Source organism: Panthera uncia (assembly GCF_023721935.1).
Source record: "Panthera uncia isolate 11264 chromosome B3 unlocalized genomic scaffold, Puncia_PCG_1.0 HiC_scaffold_1, whole genome shotgun sequence".
Classification (NCBI taxonomy): Eukaryota; Metazoa; Chordata; class Mammalia; order Carnivora; family Felidae; genus Panthera; species Panthera uncia.
Window position 1 is genome coordinate 132343208 of NW_026057582.1, and position 12859 is coordinate 132356066.

The window sequence follows — 12859 nt, forward strand, 5'->3', positions numbered from 1 at the left end:
GCAAGATCCAGGCTGGAAGGGGATATGAAAAAAGTTACCAGGGCTGGCCCAATAGGAATGGGGCCAGCCTACATCTTTCACCCAGAAGACAAAATGCAAGCACCAGCTTCTGGAGCTCCAGTCTGGCTGGCAATGTAACGAATGTAAAAGGCACATCAGTGGCTGGCATCACCTGACCAACCTGTCCACATGTGGCAGGAGTCCAGCCAGTGGACTAAGGTTGTGGAGGAGAAAGTAGCCAATTACAAAGAGTCCTGGCAAGGACTGGGAAGACAACTGGGGCCCCATCCAGGGGGTGAGGCTGATAGGAGGGTGTGTGGCCCTAGAGGAGGGAAGGCAAATACTGCTGTTGTCTCTGAGGAGAGGGACTGAAGTCAAAGCCTCACAGGCTGACGCGTCTGAGGCTGTTCATTCTCTCGCTTGTACATTGAGCCTCCACCAAATACCAGTGGGTTTATCCTGAGAGGAAGCCATTCCCTCCCAGTTGTCCCAGTAGGAGAATCAGAAAGGAAAGCCAGACAGCCACAGCACAGGCCCATAAAACGTAGGAGTAGGAGCTATATCAGCGCCATGAAGCATCTTGTTCCAAACAGAGGTTGGGGTGGCCATGAATAATGGCCGTTTATCAAGTGACCGTTCTGTGCTAGAGCTTCGTGCCTTCGCACGTGACCTCATTTAAATCTTCTCTCAACGGTATAAAGCAGATGTCAACATTCCAGTATAAAAGTGGTAAAACAGGCTCAGAGGAGTCAGCTCACTTGGTCAACACCACGCCAGTTACCAAGTGCTGGGGTAAGGATTCGAAGCCAGGACTGTTTTGGCTCCAAAGCTCATGCTCTTTTGAACTCAAAGCCCACAAATACAGAACATACACAGCCAGAAACACTCTCCAAAAGAACTGCTGCAAGATCATTCTACCCCAAAAACACAAGAGAAAAAAAGAGACTAGAGATTACAGCATGAGACAGAGAAAGAATTAAAATAGTGCTTTTAATATAATTTTCAGCAAATGTACAGTGTGTACTTTACATCACGTATTCTAAACTGCTCATCTGGAAAATATAAGCTGCAAAAATACAGAATACCACACTCAAAATCTATTGAGTATGTGCTTTTTTTCCCCTCCCTTCTGTGAAACAGGGTCATTTTTGCCACCCCCTCATTGCAATCCAGCCTTGGCTGGTTTTTCGGAAGAGCTGCTGGAGCCCTCCGTCAGAGAAGCATCCTGAAGAAGGGGGGGGAGGGGGTTCTAAAGCGTGTCAGCAGGACGTCCCCACAGGAGCCAAGGGAGGGATGGGCCAAAGGGAATTTGCACACTTAGTCAACATTACTCTTTGGCGGCCTGGGAAAAATGCCCTACTCCAAGGGTTTAGAGGACTCCTGACCACAGCCACCTCCTTAGTCCTCATCACAGGCCTATGCTTGGGGCCTTAAAGGACCACATACTGGCCAGATAATCCACACAGGGACCCTTGGGTTCTCGGGCAGGGCAGAGCACGCTAAGTCAGGCCTACGAGGTCTGTGGATAATGGCGGGCTGTTCTCTGGAGGAGGAGGAGGAGGGCCAGGCCCTCAGCTTCTCACAAAGGAGTCTTCTGAAGGTGAATGTGACTCAGGGCAGGTTTTCTCAGTCTCAATGTCTTGGTACTCTGTGCCTAAAAGGGGAGGAGGGAAGAAGAGCCAAGAGGAAAAAGAGATCGGTCTTTTCTGGTTTTCCTATATATATATATATATATTTTAAAGGCTTATATAATAGCATCAGGGCTTTCTAGTGGAATGGACAAGAGAAGTCATGCAATGAAATACTGGGTTTTACTCCATGTCACCCCAAGCAGCCGGATTCCAAGCCCAGAGGCCTTTGTGAAGGCCAAATCTTTCTAAGAGGCGTATTTATCTATGTATCTATCCCAACACTCAACTGGCTGTTTCTTCTATGGGAACGAATAAGATGTATCCCAGTCATTAACTTGTCCTCATCTCCTATAAATCACCAGTGACAAGCCTTGTGTTCTGGGACTCCAAATGTCTCAATCTTCTGAAGATGTGGCTGAACGCCAGAGAATACCTCTAGCGTCATAATGTCATGCTTTGTCCTCCAGCATCCCGGATGTTCTGTTTTCTTTTCAGCCACAGGATTCACCGCACGCTGAGTCACACGGTCTCCTCACTGGAGCAGAGTTTTTAAGCCTATGCCACACTTCCAAAATAGATGCTGTGGCTTCACTTAAAAGGCATTAAAAACCCAGCTAGTCCCTGCGATGATTTATAAGCTGGGCAGGTCTCATTGAGCAGAGCACACACCTTTGCTGTTCAATGATAAGCACAGTGGGACCATACAAATCCCTGCTCATTTACTTGTCCTCTTTAAGACTCCGACCCGGTGTTACAAAAAGGTGACGGCGTGGAAATGTCACTCTTGTCCTCAGGGTTTTGCAGCTGAGAGCTGGCTTATGGAAGGCAGCTCATGTGTTCGGGGGCAGTTGGGAGCATGATTCCTCAGTGTTCGAGAGGGTCAAGTGGCCTTGGGGTTTTGCTGGAAGCCTGGGGGCCAGAAAGTTGGGGAGGGTGGTATAAAAGCGAGAGAGCTGGGTTCTTGTGCCCAGAACGAATAAGGTAGAGGATGGTGAGTGGCAGGGACACTTCCCCCGATGTGGCTAAGGTAGAAGAAGGAAGGAGGGGTGTGTTTAAAGATCTCTAATGTTTAATTGTTAAAGTAAAATAGGTTTTTTTTTTTTCCTTTTCATTTTAGATCCCCTGCCCATCAGCAAAATTTTGCAGAGGTTCTCACCTCCAGCTCTTGGCTCATTTTCTCTATGAAGTCTAGATTTCTGTGGGATTTCCTCCCCCCGAGATGTCCTGCTGGCCTTGTTGAAGCTTTCTAAGAAGCAGGTCTGTATATTCACTTTGGTGGCTACATGGTGGTATAGTGGAAAGAGCACAGGTTCTGGAGTCAGACAGACCTGGCACTGGCTCCTGGTGGCTTTTCTAACTCCCTGTGTGACTGTAAGAGGCTTGGGTTTACGGAACCTTAGTTTCCTGACCTGTAAAAGTGGAAAAAATGATACTTACCTTTACCCGGTGTAAAGCTGCTGGGTGCATTACCTGGGACCATGCCTTCTGGCATGTGGCATGTGGGTAGCAGGCTCTTACATGTGAGCTCTCCAGCCCCTTCTTCCTTTAAGGTGCTGGACCAATCTATATGTTAGCTGGGTTCCTTTTGTAGTGCAACTTCCTACATTGCACATTTCTGATTCATCTTATGGCCTTAGATTATAAAGCCAAACAGTTTGACAAACCTATCACCACGAGAGCTCTCTTCTATTAAGTTAGCATGAATTTAAGAAAAAAACATTATTTTGGGGGACTTAATGGGATGGCAAGATCTCAACCTACAGGAATGTTAAACCTCCAGAAAATTTACTATTCCATTTGCTCATAGCAGAAGGAGACAATCTCTTTGCCTTATGGAAAAATATTCAGAACTTATGCTAATCACCAACCACTGATTGCTGGCCTGAGTCATTAATGCAAAAATAGAAATGTCTAGAAACTCTCTTCCTAAAAGCTTAGTATCTGATAATAGAGCAAGACCTATTCAACCAGTGACCAGTGTTGGTGTGTCTGAGGGCCCTCGGGCAGAGCCAAACTCCTGAGGTAGATGCTACGCACCATGGCGGTGCCTGGTGGGAAGGGTATCTGGAGTCTCCCCATTGCAGCCGATGACCAGCACTGAGGAATGCCTCCCTGGCATCTCAGAATGCATCAGAGCAAAGGAATCTCCTGTTTCCTCTTACCTGTCTGCTTCTCGTATACCACCCCATAGAAATTGATCACTGGGCTCTGTGGTCAAGACCAGGAACAACACAGGAAGGACGGAAGTCCTTGGAAGACACCTGTCGTGGTATGCTGGTTGTTACATGAGGGGGCACGTGAGAGTGTATAGAACCCACAGTCTCCCTGAGCCAGAGTCTTCCTGCTGAGGCAGTCCCTACGGGAGCGGGGGGTGGGGTGGGGGCTCACATCTTGCCCAGTATATGCAGGGGATGCCCGTAAAGCCAATGATCACGGGCTTTGGATTCACAGACCTGGGTTCGAATCTTAGCTCTGCTTTGTGGCCTTGAGCTAATCCTGGAAGCCTTCCCTACCTCGTTTCCCCCTCCTGTAAACTGATGTTAGAAACAGTTCCTGCCTCACAGGGCTCTTGCTGAGATTAAGTGAGCTATTACGTGTAATAAGCTGGTTCACGGTAAGTGCTTGGTAAATGTTAGCTATTAGTTATTATTAGTGCTTACCAATTATTCCACCTGGCGTATCTATTAGCTCCATGGTGCCAGTGTTTTGTGTTGGTGGACAGGGATTCGAAATACTATTTGGATTTACTCTTTTTTCACCCATTCCTACATTTCCTCCTCCCATCCCTATTTTATCGCTTAAGAAAAAAAGGACAATTATTGTGGTCGAACTATGTAGATCAGATCCTGTAGCTCCAATTCCAGTCCACAGAGAGCAAGATGATGTTGCCTTCATTTGCAAACCCTGACAGTGATGGGGTACTCACCTCATTCCTGGAAAATGGGCTACCTGCATGAATTCCTGTGGTAACATCAGGGCTGATGGGCACCTGGCTACAGGACCCTTCCAACACATAACTTGGCATCTGCCACGGCAGCCTTGGCTGTTAGAGTCCCCTACCCCCCAACCCTGCTGTGTGACTTCGGACCTCTGCATATGACTGCCCTTGGCCACTGCCTGTCTTTGTAAATAAAGCTTTATTGGAACACAGCCTACACAGTTGTTTACACTTGAGCGGCTTTCATGCTGTAACAGAGTTCAGTGGTCTGAACCATATGCCCTCAAAACCTAAAATGCTTGTCACCTGGCCCTTTACAGAAAGTTTGTCAACTTGTTCTGGTGGCCCTCTCTGTAGAGGCGACCTTCTCCTCCAGCTCTCTGGCAGCCACCCACTGCTCTTTAGTTCTTGGTTCTGGACCATGCCTCTGTCTCTCAAACCTTCCTGATTCTCGATGCCAAACTTACCACCACCATTTATCAGCCCTCCTTGGGCCCAGTCAGAGCTGGGCTCTTCACATAATCATTCTATTGCTTTTGTTTATGTTCAGGTCTGTCTGGCTCACTGAACTGTGAGCTCTTGGGAGGATGGAACCATGTCTTTTTGTCTTCATATCTGGCCCATGACCTGGCATATTGTCAAAATCTTAATAAAGGAATGAGTGAATAAATACATCTTTAGAAGATATCAAGTTCATGCAATATATCCCCTAATGGCGACAACCGTGCAAAGGAAAACTGAGCTACCATGTGGATGGTCTCTGAGAGGTAGTAGTTCTGTCTCTGTCTCCAGAGCAGTCACGGCTGGCTGAGGTACAGGACAATCTTTGCTTTTCTGAATTTGCCATTTTGGTCTTTGTAACCCCTTCCTGCCACGATGACCAAGCACTCTGAGGTCACCTACAAACGTGAGAAACGGGAGGTGTGGGTGGGTGGCCGTGTGTGCAGATAGTGTAGATTCCACGTGTAACCCGGGGCAACAGGCCCCCTGAGACACATCTGAACAAGAATATCTTCTTGCACATTCTACCAGTTAGAGATCCTTCTGTCTTGCCGAATTATTCGTGAGCAACCATAATCCCCCACGGGGGCTGGGTCTGAAAGCTATCATCAGGGACAGCTGTTCAAAGAGGTTAGGTCCTTGTACCTTCAGAACTCAAGAACTTGGACTGAGTTAGCAGTGATGGGACAATGAACAAGAGAAAGCTCAGAGGGTAAGGACTATGTTTATGTTCCAAACTAACTTTCCAGGCTGACTTCATTTCACCAGCACCTTCTCTTGGACAATGTGGCACCTCTTAAGTATTTGCCCTGGATTCTAACCTACAGGGAAACAACACACCATGGTTGAGAGCAGGCTGAGGAGAGGGCTCAGCAATCAAGCCCCTACTGCATGTCTGGAATTTTCTCCTGAGCGATCACAATGGTCAGATAACACCACAAGACAGCACATATTCTCTGCTGGTCTGAAAAACAGCTTGTGTGGCTTTCTCCCTTCATTCAAAACAAACCCAACCAAATAAACAAACAACACTCAAGCGGAATGTCGCCAAATGGTACAAGTTTATCCTGTCCTTCTCCCTCTGATCAGCCCGCTGATTTCTACACATTGACCTGCATTGCTGAACGCTGCTGAGGAGTGCTTATGGTTCAGGTCCGGTAGGCCTGACTGGGTGGAGAAGACACCACACTTAGAAGGACCTGAACAGCATACAGCAAGGAAACCAGCTTGCAGGTTCATCGAAGCCAACAATGACTTTTCCTCAGAGGGTTTCTCAGTGAGTGTGCGTGTGTATTTTACTTTTCCCCCCATTTTATATGCTCCTCAATGAATGGCCTGCTCCAGAAGGGTGGTCGTGGTGGTGGTGGTTGTGGTGGGGGTGATGATGGTTAGCAACCATGGCTGAATCCTCTTACTGAGAAGGTTCCTCGGGAGTGGACTGGGGATCATCCCGGGGACTGGCTGGTTGCCCCTGTATGCAACGTTTCTGCGGGTCACCTCAGAGGGCCTCTCGGGCTCCTTCATTAGCTGTGCGGACAGCCTGTGGGCTGCGGCCTTCTGGAGTGGCAGCTTTCCAAGGGGAAGGGATGGGAAAATCTTGCCATGCCTGAGGGGAAGTTCTAGGTCATGACTGGAGACAGGGAAGTGGAATCAGGGATTTAAATGTATAGACACCACTTTAAAATGTACAGGCCTAACTTTAAAAAATCATCACTAGAGGAAGCTATTCTACTGTAAAGTGGTGAGAAAAGAGTGATTTTTATGGAGCAGCACACTCCTTCCTACTTGGAAGACATTAACAAGTCTGTCAAAGGATTCCTTAGAAGCTCTTGGCTTCCCCTTATTATTTTGCCTGCTAAGCGCTACTAGCAAACTCCTTAGGGGGGACCGTGAGTGGAAGCCTCTCTTGCTCCTTCATTAGCTGTGAGGAAAGCCCACATGCTGTGGCCTTCTGGAGTGGCAGCATCCCCAGGGTGCCTTGGCACTTCACAGCCTTCCTCGGCGGAGGCGTGGAGGGGGCCAGGCCGCTGGTCTTCCTGTCAGCACACACCGAAACCCCATCCCCCAGAGGGAAATCCACTTTTACAAAGGGTGTTTACTTCACACGCAGGCATAATATTGGTCAAAAAACTTAGCCTATATACGTAGGAGTTACACAAGTCTGTCAAAAGTCGCAGCAAAGAGAGGCTTTTTCATCCATCTCTGGGCACGTTCGACCAAGATGGCGGAGGAGTTTGTAGCAGGAGAGAGAGAGAGAGAAGCTTAGCATTAACCTTCTAGGTTTATTCTTTCCCTTAAGTTTTTGTTTTCTGTTAGTCCAGTGGAGCTCTTAGCAGGGAATCTTTTCATTCACTCAAAACCAAATAACCGAGGAGCTCGATCTAACACTGTATGTACAATGATTCTTTGCAGCACAAAAGGAAACACTAAAACCAGACTACGTTTCCTGTTCTGTAGTAGGAGAGAAATTAAAACCCTAAAAGGTAACACAACGCACTTTAGAGCCATCTCGCAATAGACGGCTTTCGGTTCATACCTACTTGTTGACAAAATTGAGCCCTGGCAGTGTTTTCCTTCTTCATCCTAACATCTCATTCATCCTAAAATCTTAGGGGGGAAAAAAAAATCCAAAAATGCAAAGAGTTTTCAAAAAGCTTTTTTTCTTTAAGCAAATGGCCCTGTGAAAACACCAGGTCATCGGGCCTTGCTGTGTGCGTACTGAGTTTTGGAGAGCTATGCAGACGGCAGTGACCTGTTAGCAATACATTTCAGAGCAACACTACCCCCAAACCTGTACAGGAAGGTTTCAAAACCTTTGGAGTGACAGAGCATACATATTTTATGAATCGCTTGGAGAACAATCCCTCCTTTTACTAGTTAACACATTGATGACTGTCCCTGTGCTGACAAGGACAGACTAAAAGTAAACGCGTGGGAGTGTTTTGGAAGCATCCTGTCCCAGGCAGCTGATCACGGTGGCCCCGCACCAGGACACCAGCTTCTCTCTGGGTCCTCCTTGCTGGGTGGTGCTTTCTCTGCTTTCGTGCTGTCACTCAAACTGCCCCATTAACGGTGTGTGTTAGAAATGCCCTCTCTTCAGAGCCTCCACTCTTTTCTTTCCTCATTCGTTTGTTATCCTCTGGGTGAACTGCAAATATGTGTCTGAGGTGAAAAGGCAAACAGCCAACCAAACCACCCCTGAGAGCTTCCCCAGGGCCACAAGTGGCCCGGACAAAGGTCACTGAAGAAACACGAAAGGTACGTTAAACGGGCCGTGTGTGTGTGTGCGTGTGCACACGCTCTCGCATAAGCTCTGTCCCCTTACGGACGTGGCCTTATGAGGCTGAGGCTGCTTGACTGCGAGAGATTTTCCCAAGATTCTCATCCCAAACAATGAGGTTTGCTTGCTAGCTGTTTGAGGTTTGGCCACTTTCGAAACAGACAAAGGCCTCTTTGTTCAAGACTGACCCTGAAAACAGAGACATGTTAATGCATCGGACAAGCGGTAGCTTCCACGACCTTGTGGGTCTGTTCGCCGTCACAGACCGCCCCACAGCTGGGGCCAGGGAACTGCTCTTCCTCTTGCCTAGCCCCAGAAGCACCGCACCCCTGCACACAACCAACATCTAAGTGTGTCTCCTCCACGGGTTGAAAAGAAGGCCTCTCGAAATGTGAAGCATGAATATAAAAGGGCTTCCCATGACAGCGATCACTGAATCATGGGGAGTAAAGCCAGAAGGCGAATTTGCAATTCATCACATTATCCCCTGTTGTCTCAAATGTGATTCTTTTAAAGGCAAGCTGCCTATACACTCTTTCTCCAACCATTTTTTCTTCTTCTTCTTCTTCTTCTAACACACTGTATATCCTTGTTTTTGCAGAATATCCGAATGAGGACCAAATGATAAAACAAAAATTACAATAGATTAATTGCATCCCTTGAATCACATTATATTTTTGGTGCATTAAAAAAAGGAGAAAAGTAAAAGCAACCAGCATAATAAACTCAGCCTAGAGAACTGTGTCAGTGACTTGAAGAGTTAACACAGATTTTAGAAGTGGTTAAAAATAGTATTAGAGGATTATACATACAACAGTTTGAAATTCATATGCATTGCATTTTTTTTTTTTTTTAAATGGCAAAATGTTTGGCAAATGTAAGCAAATGACTTGGACTGTGCTGGGTTTCACCGGCTCTGAGCAAAGTCAGTCATAGCCAGGTGAGGCCCGCTGCTTCCTGAGGTCACTCTGTGGGGCTGGGGGGGGGTGCTGTGGGGGGAGGTGGGGTGCTGGCCCCCCCACGCCCGGCTCCCCCTTGGGCCCTCAGTCTTGAACATGGAGCTGGTGAGAGGTGCCAATTACAGACTCCAGCACGGATCACCCATTAGCATCGCTGAGAGAACTCTGGGGCCTTGAACCACATGCAGACTGGGTGAGTTGTCTACACAGTGACCCATATTGCAAAAGTTAGAGGAGGGGGGGGGCTCCCGCTCCGACTTGCACGCCCCCCTGCCCTTGCACGGAGGGGGTGGGTGGCACGGGGTATGTCACTAGTGTTTATCCTGGCAATGTTGTCAACTTGGGCTTTTTAGTAGACTTTTAAAAAAATGTTTTGTGTGTGTATGTATATCCAGAAATGTCCATCCTCCAAGCTGGGCCACCACCGTTCCCTGAACTTGGCCGTGCCTGTTGCTTGCGGCGATCGGCATCCCGAAGAACCTTCAAAGAGAAGACTCTGGGCCCCAGCAGGTCGTACGTCAGACACACGATCCCGTGCTCTCCTTATTCTGAATCCTGTCTGGCTCTGATTTTGAGCAAAAGGACAAAGGTGGTGGTGTTGTGTACGTGTGGTGTGTGTGTGTGTCTCTGTACTGAGTTTTGTGTGTTTTTTTTGAAATTTTTTTTTTTTTTTTTTTTTTTTTTAGGAAAAAATGACCCTTTGATTACTAATACAGAGTTCAGCCTCCTTAGTCACTATAAAACAGACTCCATATTTTCACACCACTCATGGTCTTCAAGGTTATAGATAAATTTTGTCCTATGGGTCTGGCTGGCGGGCACAGGGTCCCTCCCCAGATTGTCTAGGGTCAGAGTAGAGGCAAAGAACTCACTGGTGCTCAGCCCGCCCTCGTGGTTTTTGATGTAGCGTTTATAGTTTTTCCTCAGGCACTGCCACGTGGTTGTGTAGAGGACAAAGGCAGAGGACTTCAGCACGATGGCGATGCTGACGTACAGGTATCTGTAGGCCACGTTGTCATACAGGACGCAGGCGCCTTGCTCCCCGCAGAACGTGCTCCAGAACAGGCAGGTGGAGTCGATGCCGGCCCCAAAGATGAGGGGAGGGGGGATGAAGCCTGCGAGAGGGGGAAAGAACACGGCACGCTTACCCTCGGGCTCTGCAGGCTGGCCTCTCCAGTCCGCATGCGTGCACCGCTCTCCCCCCGCCACAGGACCACGGGGCTGGCGTGTCCCACTGGGTGGCTCTATGGCACGGGCCCGGACAGCCTGGAGTCTGAACCCCAGCTCCGCCCAAACCTGCACGAGGTCTCTAAGCCCCCTGTGCCTTAGTTTCCTCATCTGCAAAATGGGGATAATATCACTTCTGCTCAGACTGCTGTGGAGACGGACTAAATGGACCCAGGAAAAGCATTTAGGATGGTGCCGGCCCAAAGTAAACACAAAATAAATGACGTCTGCTACTACTGTCATCCGCTGAGAGTCTGAGAAGAGACAGAGAAGCTTCCCTGAAGGGACCGTTCTGCGTGTCAGAGAAGTACGACCACAGGGAGGAAATGCAAGGAGGTATTGTGCTCTCTGTACGGGGCTTCTAAGGCTGTGTTCGAGTGGAGGGAGTTGGGAACAGAAGGGAACAGAAGTTGAAACGAGTGCATCTAACCTTTGTGTGTGTGTATACACACATGCATACATGCAGCCTCATACGTGTGCACGTGTTACGTACACAAGCATGTGTATGTGTGTATCGTTTAAGATGGAAACCATCTGCATACATGCTGACAACTTCCCTTCCCCTGGATGTTACCACTGGATTGAATCCTTTTCATTCTTAGCCGGGAACCAGTTTTCAAACCCTCACCCTAGAGTATTTGGGGCACTTTCAACCAGCGATCAAAAATGGCGGAGATGAAAACTCTCCTCAGTTCAGTTCTGTGTTTCTGTCCCTTGTCCAAGCTCAAAAGTTATCAGTCCTGGCTGCACATTAAAATCATCCAAGGTGTTCCCTCCTAGAACAATTAGGTTAGAATGTCTGGTGTGTAGCCCGCTCATCAGCATTGTGAAGTCATCCCCTGGGGATTCTGGCCTGTTTGGGGGGTGGGGGCAGGGGAGGAAACTGTTTCATCTGTGCAATGGGAAATCAGTGAATGGCTCATTAATACAGATTAATTGCCTCAGAACAAAAAAGTACCCTTAAGGCCAGAATGTGGTGCCAATCATATCCAGGGAAAGACCTTAGAGGCAGAGAGTGATCACCGGAAGCAGGTGGCAACAGGTCTGAGATCCCATTTCTGGGGTATCCTGCTATCTGGAGTGTTCCTTTCAGGGCCAGCCCTGGAGCGTCAGTTTCACTTTTTATTAAGGAAGGTCCCTCTGAGAATTCGATGAGAGATCCTTAGTCCAGAAAATTACATCTACCCACAAGAATCACACCCATATTTCAGGTGGTTCATGAACCCCTGATGTCCATTCATGATCCCCAGAATTAAAACACGTGTGTCAAACATGCCGCAAACCCTCCTTTCTGAGGGGCCCCCTGAAGGCAGCCTGGGAGGGAAAAGGCTCACTGAGGGAGACCATGCTTCCTTCGTTTTAATGGCAGGCCTGGGATGGGTGTGCGGGGGGTGGGGTGGGGGGTGCTGCACTGTCCCATCAGTGCCAACAAGGTTGGGCCCAGGTGCCTTAGCACTTCCCAGCTCGGTCCCGTGTTAGCCCAGAAAGAAATTCCAGAGTAGGAATTTTAGTTGAAGCCTCATTAAACTTCCCAAGCAGCTTGACTCTGTAAATCAACAACCTGCTCCCTCTTTGCAGCTTCCAGGTCTGCTTGGTCTGGCCGAATGGGAACTCCTAGAATCCCAGCATTGTCTGCCCTAAAGTCTGTCCATGAGTCTGAGGCCTTCCTCCCCAACCAGTGAGTGCTCTCCCCGCCCCCGCCCCCCACCCTGCAACAAATGCCCTGGTTCATGTAACAGAAAACGAGCCCACTGGACTAACCCAATGGAGCCAACCACGTAAGAGAAACTAAGTCACCCTCCACATTATTTAGGTAAAGAAATGGAGATTGGGAGCCACTTTAAATTGATAGACTCGGGGAAAATGGGACAAATCTGGCTGTTTCTATGGTCTCATGGGATCACTTGCCTCCATTCACCTATTTCTCTGGGTTTTATGAGGTTGCAATAGCCCCCAAATGTTCCTCCCTCTTCTTCCTTCTGCCTTTCTTGAGGTCACTTTGTCCTAGCTCACCTGTCACAGCGCAGTGGGGAGTGGCCTGTGAGGACACTGTCAACAGCTCTGCTGTGGGAAGGGACTGACAGCACACGGGCTCTTTGCTCCCAGTGCAGAGGGACTGGAAGAGTTGCAGACAAATCCACATTGGGCAAATGTGGTCATATTTTAAGCACATCAGAGGAAATTTACAATATAAAGGAGCCATTCCTTAATACTTGCTTGGACCAAAATATCCCTCTAAAATGCCAAGATGTAACTCCTTCATGAATCTGTATCTGTGTGAGGGTTTCTAAAATACTGTGTTATCTTTAAAGTAGGGCATACT

The 12859-nt window shown here is 48.2% G+C and overlaps 1 protein-coding gene across 2 annotated transcripts in view; it reads right to left on the reverse strand.

The window, feature by feature from the left end:
• Window positions 1-1000: 1000 nt before the first annotated feature.
• The window catches only part of SLCO3A1 (solute carrier organic anion transporter family member 3A1), a 311316-nt gene continuing 299457 nt past the window's right edge, over window positions 1001-12859 (reverse strand). The window contains exons 10-11 of one of the 2 annotated variants that reach the window (XM_049614065.1): window positions 10182-10424; window positions 1001-1654 (exon numbers count right to left, since the gene is read on the reverse strand). In XM_049614065.1, coding sequence (XP_049470022.1) covers window positions 1572-1654; window positions 10182-10424 — 326 coding nt within the window. In that variant the 3' untranslated portion in view covers window positions 1001-1571. Of the gene's footprint in view, window positions 1655-8997; window positions 10425-12859 lie in introns of those variants that run through there. The other variant, XM_049614064.1, reaches the window with a different exon arrangement.